We start from the raw sequence: 9981 nt of genomic DNA on the forward strand, positions 1-9981 counted from the left end.
AAACTAAAGAGAAGATATTGCCAAAATTCTCAAGCTTACAATAGACTTTCAGGAATGCTGAACAGAACATAGCATTTAAAGCAGTATAAATTAGAAGAAATGTTACAGCCATGCTGCACCTGTATGGTTCAAACTAAGGAAATAATATTAATTATATTGTCAGCTCTTATGTTCTCCCTATGAATTATCTATTTATTTTAGCTCAACAAGAACAATGGTTTTGCTGAACATCTAGGACCGAAGAGACTGCTGGGTAACTACTCTTTTCCTGCATATACTTTACAGAAAGGCTCACAGCCCAACTTCTGCTACATACGAGATGACAGCTCTTGACAGAAACAAGACTTCAAGAAACTGGCTTGTGAAGTTACATCAAGTGCATTGGCCATTCAGGTGTGTTTGTGGTGCAGGTGCAAAACTGGGGAAAACAACTGTTTGGTGTGACAGAGTTCAACTGCTATGAATCCCTGTGGCGAAAGAAGTTGGATCTAATGCCATGCTACAGTTTTTGGGGTGATACATTAAAAGGATAAACTCTTGGTTGGACTCAACTTCCAACTTTCTTCCTTAGGCTTTAGCTCCATTTGTTATAACTGAAGCAATTTTACTCATGCTCAGCACAAACTACTTTGTGTATAAATGCACTAGAAGCAACGCATTTTGAAATCTTTTAAACGTGTGTGTTGAAAAGGTAAACTGTTTCCTTCAGGATGTTTTTGGAAAAACAGCCAGAATTGGTACAGCCTGGTTTATTCTTGCGAAACCCCTTACTTCAGTGTTTCAGTTTGAACTTCAAGGAAAAGCTTTGGCTGAAACTACAGAAATGCATCCAAAGAATCAGAAAAAAAATATTTCCATCCTATTTTGTGGCAGGTTGCTAAAGGGCCCTAGAGCTCCTGAGCTCCCTGCAAACATCCTTGAATTGTAATGCACTACATACCAGAGAATCAGGATCTCAAAAACATGTCAATTTGGGGTCACTTAAAAAAAAGACAGAGAAAAATCTCTCAACAGCCACCTTTTTCCCATGTAATCTCCGAATGCAAGGCAAGCTGGAAGAGAGTTGATTCAGATACATGGATACTTATACCAAAAGTTTCATTTTATCTGAGATACTCTGTAGCACAAAATAAAATAATGCACGTAAATAACCTCTTTTTCTCACTGAAGACTTCTTATGAACTTATTTATAAATGCTACTGCTAATGAGATGTATACATAATAATATACATCTAGCCCTGTAATCACAACCACACTTTACAAACAAACAAACAAAAATTATAACTTTTTTTTTAGCTAGTCCTCCTCCTTTGTAACTAAGTCTTTGAACTGATAAATTAGCATGCAGATTCTTTTCTCGCAAATCACTTGATAATTTCTTTCATACCTGAGGTACAATATGTTCATTAAGAAACATTCTAAAGATGCACAGCTGCACTGGTATAATTTCCATCACTGCTTTTGAAAAATATTTCCATAATATGCCAAGGTTTTCAAAGACACAGAATAAGAAGAATATGATCAGTGGTGTTTCTGACTATCAACAGGATAACACAACAGTCTTCTGAAGATGAGAGATGAGCCAAGATTAACACACTTCACACAGATTGATAAATTATCATTCAGTATGGGGAAGGGGTCTAGAGTCTGTCAGACTCAAAAAGATGTTAAATAGAATTTTTTCTTTTTTTACTAGCCTTTATACTACACATTTGGTATATCCTCCTAGAATGATCATTTGGTTTATCATTAAAAATAAAGATACACTGGGCAAGAGTCAAATACCCTTTCAGTACTGTCTTGTGATTTTTATGAGAGTATAACCTGTGGAATGATTCACATTAGGTCTGAATTATTAATGCAGTTGAATGCTCAGCCTGCGTTTCATTACGTTGTTATGGGTACCAACGACACCTTTACACAACAGTACCAAACTGCTGTTTCTTCAAAGCCCTTCAGATCAGTTTTGTAACTCTCCTAAAATGCACGTTTCTAACTTCTGGGACTTGAGCAGCTACCCGGCACCATCCCACGCATGGGTCCAGTCCCATTCCCGAGGGGTGCAGAGGCACAAGCCGGTGCCGTGCAGGATGTCCCCCCGCTGCACGGGCAGCACAGTGAAAAAGTACTAGCACCACTAGCCGTTCCCTCGCGTTTCCACCAGCTGCTGGACCAGGCTCTTCCAAAGAAGTCATGAGCGCCGCAGCCGCTCGCCAGCGAAACTCCAGCCTCCTCCCTCAGCAGCCACCGGCGAGGGAGCGAGGTCGGGCAGGCACAGCAGGGAGGTGCCGGCGCTGCAGGGAGCTCCTTGCGCTGGCAGCAGCCGCACCGCCGCCCCAACTCGGGGTGCGGGGCTGCCCCGCCAGCCCCGGGCCGTCCCAAGGCCCGGCCCCGCCGCCCTCTTGCCGGGAGGGACGCGCTTTTCCCTGCACCGAGCTAAGCCTAGACTCACCAACTCGTTCAGCGAACAAGCGGGATGCGGCAGAAGTTTCACTTTGCCGGTGCCGGCTTCCCCCGCAGCCGCCCGCGGGAGCCGTCGCCACAGCACCGGGACTTTTTTTCTTTTTTTTTGAAGTTTCGCGGCGCGTCGCACTTCCCCTTCTCCCTTCCCCCTCCCCAAGCCCGACCGGCATCCCCCGAGTTAAGCCCGGGGCACGACGCGCAGAGAGCCGAGAGCCGGCCGGAGGATGCGGACGGCCGGGGCTGGTGCGGAGGTCCCCGCTGTACTCACCCGCTTCCCAGCCTCACGGTCAGCAGCAGCAGCAGCAGCCGGGCCCCGCGGCGGCGGCTCCAGCGGGGTGCGGGGCCGCCCCACATATCCATGGGCGTGAAGGCGCTCTACCTTCCACGAGTTTTCTCCGGAGAAGCTGGGGAATAGCGACCCTGCCAATCCCACCGTCCCCCCACGGCACACGGCAGGCAGAGGGAGGGGAGGGGAAGGGGGGAAGGAAAAAAAAAAAAGAAAAAAACCCCAAACAGGTAGGAACCCACTCTTCAAGGACCGAGCAACTCACCCAATAGGCTCATCAGGTTGCTCCATAAATTATCCTAAAAACTGCTGGGCGAATCAGTCCCTAGCAGAGGTGGAGCCTCCTTTACTAGAAGGGAAACATGCTTGGGAGAAAGGGTGGCATTAATTAGCTATTTTTTCCAAAGAACAAAATAAAATAGATCTTTTACATGTAACATATATATACAATGTTAAATATATATCTAAAGCTACATATGTATAATTAAATATTTTTCTTTTTAAGGCTACTCGGAGGGCGTTTTGCAATCTGGGAAGCAGCCCCCCGGCCCTGCCAGACAGAGACCCGCAGCGGGGAGGAGAAGCGCCGGGGGATGTGCGCGGCCACCTGCGGAAACTGCGCGGCCCCGCGTCCGGCAAGACCGCGATTCTGGGGAGGGCGGCACCAGCCGCAGGAAAGGGGTTCTTCCTGGAACCCCTCGTCCGTCCCCAAGACACGAGGCCCTCCCTTCAACCTGCGGTCCCTAGAGCCGTGCTGGAGACAGGCGGCGTGCTCGGCGCGCAACTGCAGCCGCGGGAATTCCGCGCACCCAGTAAACGACAGTCGCGCAAGCCCGGGGGCTGCAGGTGTCTCTGCGCGGCCGCGGAGCGCCCCCGGGGGGAAGGGGGAGGAAAGCGGTCGATGCGCGGTGCCGTGCTATAAAATGACCCGGGATTTGCAGCAACATGCAAAACGCGCCTTTTTTTTTTTTTTAATATGTATGTATATGCGTGTGTGTCCCCTCTGCTGCTCCCTCCTCCTGCCTCTCTCGGGAGACCTACACTGGAAAGTAGCCAAAACAGGAAAAAAAAAAAAAAAAAAAAAACAAGAACAAAACACGGCAAATAAAGCCCACACGAAAACCAAACCCGAGGCAGAAAAGCAACCGCAGTAGCGGAGACGCGCGGGAGGTTCCGCGCCTGCAGCCCTCTCGTCCAGCGGTGGGACTAGCGCTTAAGTAAACCGTATTTCTGTGCACGGCATCAAGGTCGGGTAGCCCCTGAATCTCTCCCCTTCCCTGGCCCTGGAGATGTCCCCGCTTGCAGCTCTCAATCGGGCACTCCTGGATTAACCTCCGCTGCGTGATTATCGGTGTAAGGATAGTCGTCGTCACCATCATCATCCTTTGAGTCAAGATGGAACTGCACAGTAATGTAAATAAGCCCCCATTCAGTGGTTATTCCGATGAAAGTCAATGCTTTGTTTTGGGTTCTGCTTCTTTACATGTCATTCTCTGGTTATTATTTTGTATGTACAGCTTACAGCTGTTTTAATGGTTAAAGAAACTCACCACGGTTGAGAAAGCTGCAATACATTAAATGAAAATTCAATGACTTGAAAATTAATAGCCAGTCCAGGGGGTACTGGCAGAAGGTAAAGGCACATATTATTGTATGACCTGGGGTCTCTTTATTGGTGGATTAACACAGCAGTCAGTGTCCTAGCGTGATGGCAGAGGAGAGAACATGCATTTATTACAGAATAAATGCAGAAGTGACTCCCCTGCTGCAGCTGGTGGCTCTGGCTCCAAGGAACAGGATTTGCTGTTTCCCTCAGCAAGAAAACAAGCACAGCCCATTCCTAAGTCCCTTTCTCTCTGAGAAGTTATTTTGCCCTGAAAATAGCCGTGGTCTTTAGGTTTATGATGGATTGATCTGTCAAATTGCCTGCAGTTTGCAAAATATGCAATGATCTCTTCTTATGCCTTCACATGTTGATGTTTATGGAGCCATTAAAACTCTTTACTAATCTATAAAATTTCATCCTGTCACTAAAATGCATTACATAATTAATGTGACTACTGAAAAAGTTTGACGTAAGTAGTTTAAGGGGACTTACAGGATTACAAGGCATCTTCTTTCTATGTGAGCAGTTTGGAGCACCTATTTAAAAACACTTAATTTCACCTCTGTGTAGGTCCAGCAGCTCACTAGCACAGAAAGAGGTGGAAGATTACAACTAAAATAACATGTAGCATGAATAGTGAGAATTTTTTTTTCATTTGATTTCTGGCTTTAGAATGCTAAGGCACATAAAAATGCAATTAAAAATAAAGTCAGCACCAATGAGATTCTCAAATGATACAAGACTAAGGATGAACAAGCTGTTTTCAGTTAGTCCCAAGTCTGAATTTTCCTTGTACTTTAACATAAACAATAAAAATCCATCCCTCTCCAAAACAGATAAGAAAATATTCTATGATTAAATAAAATAAGAGATGAAAAATAGGTATACAATTTGTGAAAAGCAAATAGGAAAGAAAAAATAATAAAAATTCCTTAACTACTGGAAGAAAACTTGAGGGAAAAAAAAAAAATCATCTCAGATTGCCTGTATTCCTAAGGAACAAAAGAAGCAATAAAGGAAAATTGCAAAATGGAAAATAGAATATTGAAGAAAAGCTGGGCAAATTGCCTAGATGAGTGTCAAAAGAAGGAAATGCTGATGTATGATAATAAACTAAAGGACATTGAGTTACCAAGGCCTGTTGATATTCAGCAGCCACTTGGTACTGGAACAGCTGACCTAACAACAATATTTGAATTCTCAGTTAAAATAATTTCCTCTTGCTCAAAGTAGGATGGCTGTCTTTTTTTTTTTTAAAAAAAAAAAAGGAAGTGAAGAAAAGGGTCAACAGTGGAATTTCACACCTGCTAGGCATCACTCCAGAAGCAGAAAATTGAACGATGTTCATGTACAAGCAAAACTGTAGGATTCAGATCACTGTTACTATTGAAGCGGCACAAACCAGAATTGCTTCTGCAAAGGAAAGCCACTGTCTCCAACTTCTTCAGTCATATTTAAAGAGTCTGTGAATAGAGGGACAAGGCTACATTAGTCACTGTCTTTCAAAACCTTTATTGAGTCTATCAGTTGTTTGCTAAAGGAGCTGCATAGTTATGGGATGAGTAAGATAGTAATGCTGTCTTTCAGAAACTGCTTGAGACTACTATCGAATTGGTCAACTTTCCACATTAAAAAGATGAATTGTGAGTTCTTATGAATATTCTCTTGAGACTATTTTAACTAATTCCTTACTGAAGTAATTATTTTAAAGACAAGAAACAGAAAAATTTACAGATTAAAATTTCAGTTGGGTCAAGTCTATAGAAAAAGAATACTGATTAATTCAGCAGAGTACAGAAAATTAATTATAAAATTATAAAGATACATTGGCAAACCAAAAAAGACACATAATTCAAGAACTGAATTTGGTAAATACCTAAATGTAAAATCACATCTCAACTATTAGTGATACGGCTACATAATAGCAGAAGATCCAGAGAAAGCATTTATATTTAATCATGAAATTTCTCCAGGACTGTAGAGCAGAAGGCATACAAATACCCAGAAGAGCACTAGTTTGAGCAGCTCAGCACCTAAATTCTGCCCAAGCTTATCTGAAAGCTTTCTCTGACCTGCAGGTTTGAGGAGTGCAAGATAGCAGGAAAATCAAATGCAGATCCTCCCTTTCCTAACTTCATAAAAGTGTAAGAACTGATTTGGATTCCATACAAATACACCTAACCCTCTGGCACTGTAAAAGAAGCAAAAGCACTTGGCACAAGCTTGTGATTTCCAGTCCGGAAGCCACTATTCAACTTCGAGGTACCTACAATCTGTAATGCATCTAAAATGATATGAGATATTTTTATGCTTAAAGCTGAAGTCCAAATAGAAGGAGGAGGGAAAAACAAACAAACAAACCAACCAACAAAAACTAACAAACCCCACACAAAACCAAGATAGCTAATACGTCTATAGTTTGCAACTGGGAGCCTTCATGCCTAGTATTGAAAAGCATGGTGATTCCTCAGAATTTAATTGTTCAAGACTACATAGGAACCTAAAAACACTTGTAAGTTATTTTCCATAGCTGATATCACACACCTGCTGTATTTCTCTTGAATGTAACTGTTTTCCTGACAGAAATATGTGAAACGTGATGGCAGGTGTGTATGCCTGCATACCACCTTGAGTGCATAAAAAGCTTTGAATATCTAGCCCTAGTGGATGGCCCATCTTCATTTACTGTGCTTGAGGGAAGTTGGAGGTCCTCAGTCATGTAGTTGTGTAATGAGCACTTATCCTGCTGAGAGTAAAGTCATCCAGTACATGGAGAGGGAAGAGAATATTATGTTGTCTTGTCCTCCATCAAAAGAAAAGCATACACAATAGCAAGAGCTCAAGGACCATCGCAGTCGTGTCTTCAAAAGGGTAAATTCAAATTTATAGGACAATTCTTTGGTGAAGTTCCATCTGTAGACCTTATCTGTGGATGCACAAAGAAATTTCTTGTGTGTACTTCACCCATTAGATCCATGGAATGATTTGGGTTGGAAGGGACCTTTAGAGGTCATCTAGTCCAAACCCCCTGCAATGAGCAGGGATGCCTTCAAAAAGTATTCACACATGAGTTATGTGCTTGCATTTGAGCAAGAACAAATGCAAGTACTAAGTTACATGTGCAGTATTTTAAAACTGCAGCCCAAATGAAAACAGTTCCATTCTTCTCAGGGCAATTCAGAAAAAGGGGCTTTAAATATGCATAATCATGCTTAATCCTACCTGAATCTTTACACTTTAATAAAATTCCAGAAAGGTATCCTAAACAGCACAGGAGTTTACTGTTGCAACAGATGCAACAAACATCTGAAGAACAAAGAAAATGAATTAAAACATTTGGCACTGGCCTTTTAAAATGGGCCTTTAAAGATAAGGGTGGTGGATCTCCATGGGACAACAGAAAAATGCAGAAATGTCACTTCAGTGCAGCTTTCATATTGTGATTAAAACCACAAAATAATTGCATTCAGTGAAACAGTCAACATCTTAATAGAAAATAAATTATAAAACTCTCACTTCCCATAGCTAAATACCATTTTAATTAAGATTTCATCTCTGATACATTGATTTAACTGCTCACTCACTTATGTTATTCATTAAAATGATTACTAACGCTACAACTTTAGCAGCGCTTAAAAATTAAATGAGAGAAGTAATCTCAACTAGAGAAAAACATATGTAGGCAAGGAAAAGACTGCACCCATCTTTGCATCCAGGGGAGATGGAAGGGTTAGAGTGTATAGAATGATATTCCTTTACATTTAACATCTTACTTTTCTTCTCCATTTAAGCTATGATGGAATGAAAAACAAACCGGAGTGTAGGCAGATCTATGGTAGCTCGGCTGAAGTGCCTGGGCGCAGAAAGATAACTTGAAAGCACAAGTATCCCCTTGGTCTATGACTATTGTTGTTGCCTTTCACTAGACCTCTAAGGATTTTCAATGTGAATCAGAAAACAGAATATAAATACATTTTGATCCTTTATCTTTTACAGGGCAGAAATCCACAATCTCTCTGTCTTCTTCTCCGTAAGAGCATAGTTTTGTCTTTGCCTCTCCCTCACCTTTCAAGCAATATCCCAGAAAATAGAGGCCATGGCCCTGGATTTCTCAAGAGCTCAGATTTCCCATCTGCCAGGACACATCTTCGAAGACAGCAGACTTTGCTAGGGAATATGGTGACCAGCTAGAAGAGCAATATGTCATACTTGCAAGTGTGAGATGCATGTATGCTGCAGGCAAGGCAGGAGGCAGGCAAGGAGTCTTACAGGGGACTGGGACACCGAGGTGCACTCAAGTTCATTTAGGAAGGTAAATTTAGCTTGAATTACTTCAGTGTCATGGGCAGGGTTTAAGCACTCGCTCAAACTACTCTCCAGTCTATGGACTGTTTTCCCCAGCAAGGAATATAATTCACTCCAGCAAACCACAGTGGTGCAAACATACTAAGGGTGGATCATATACACTGTCACTTAAGTTAAAATGACAAGTGTGCTTTCAAAGTGAACTTCCCAATCACCCCTTCCTCCTGAGTTCTACCTGCCATAACAGAGAGACCCTGGAAAACATGAAGATACTTGCAGCATCTTTTTGGAGGCAGCTAAACCAGAAATTGTGTTCAGGAGTGCTTGAACCTGCTAACGGATCTTAAGTTTATGGGACTAGAATAGTTCTAGTCCGAAGTAAAACTCTCCCAAAACACACATGCTGTGGATGTTGGATCCTCAACACCAATTGATTCTCTCCGAAGACCTGCTTCTGTTTCACCACAGCATTTTCCAATGTAGGCAAAGCCACAGTGAATTATTAGAGGACAAAGACCCTGGCATGAATCACAGCAAATCAGCCTGCCAGTGCAGGTGCTCCCATATTTTGAAGTCACATAGCAAAGAGCTCTTTTCTTTTTGCTGCAGGATGGAAATTCCCTGCAAATGGTAAGAACAAGAATGTTTCATGGCTTATAGGATGCTCTCAGGAGGGTAATATTTGATTATCTGTCTGCTCTTATTTTGTTAAAGGCTAACAGGGCAGCTGTTCTACCCAACTACTGTGAGCACTTACTGTTCCAGCCAGATCAGGAGGACAAAGACATGTGAAAATGAAAAATAATGGGGCAGGCAAAAAACTGTGGTCCGTACTTTTTCCAGTTTTAAAAAGAGTCGGTTGATACTTGGCTCAGCCTTTGTTGAAAGTTGAAAGTGACTTTTCAGTATGCCCTATCCTGACCAATCCTCTTTAGAGTACACATTTTTTAATCTGCAAAGCATAAGACATAAAAAGGTCTTTTCATAAGATTGGTCTGTCTGATAATTGAAAAACATTCTCTCCAGAATGCCTATTTAAACTCTTGGTAACAGAATCCCATAGCAAATCTAAATGAAGTGGAATATAATTGCTGTCCAGAACATTAACACTCTCTCTGCAATATATTATGTCACTTGCTGAACTTCTGTAATTGTTATTAATTGACCTCTAGACCTCTCAATTGTATCAAAAGCCTGAGATATTTAGAGGTTGCTTTCTGGTGTATTAGATTGTATTCTGCTGCCTTTTACAGAGGGTATACATTCTTTGAAGTTGAACGAATTTTCTCATTTTCTTTTGCATCTCCACTTTTTCTTAAGA

At 42.2% G+C, this 9981-nt stretch overlaps 1 protein-coding gene across 3 annotated transcripts in view; it reads right to left on the reverse strand.

Moving 5' to 3' along the window:
* GABRG1 (gamma-aminobutyric acid type A receptor subunit gamma1) overlaps positions 1 to 4731 on the reverse strand; it is a 63142-nt gene extending 58411 nt beyond the window's left edge. Inside the window, exons 1-3 of one of the 3 annotated variants that reach the window (XM_065060809.1) lie at positions 3842 to 4731; positions 3015 to 3772; positions 2732 to 2867 (exon numbers count right to left, since the gene is read on the reverse strand). In XM_065060809.1, coding sequence (XP_064916881.1) covers positions 2732 to 2823 — 92 coding nt within the window. In that variant the 5' untranslated portion in view covers positions 2824 to 2867; positions 3015 to 3772; positions 3842 to 4731. The other 2 variants (XM_065060810.1, XM_065060811.1) reach the window with 2 other exon arrangements.
* Between the last annotated feature and the right edge of the window lie 5250 nt (positions 4732 to 9981).

This window comes from Columba livia, chromosome 4 (assembly GCF_036013475.1).
Source record: "Columba livia isolate bColLiv1 breed racing homer chromosome 4, bColLiv1.pat.W.v2, whole genome shotgun sequence".
NCBI lineage: Eukaryota > Metazoa > Chordata > Aves > Columbiformes > Columbidae > Columba > Columba livia.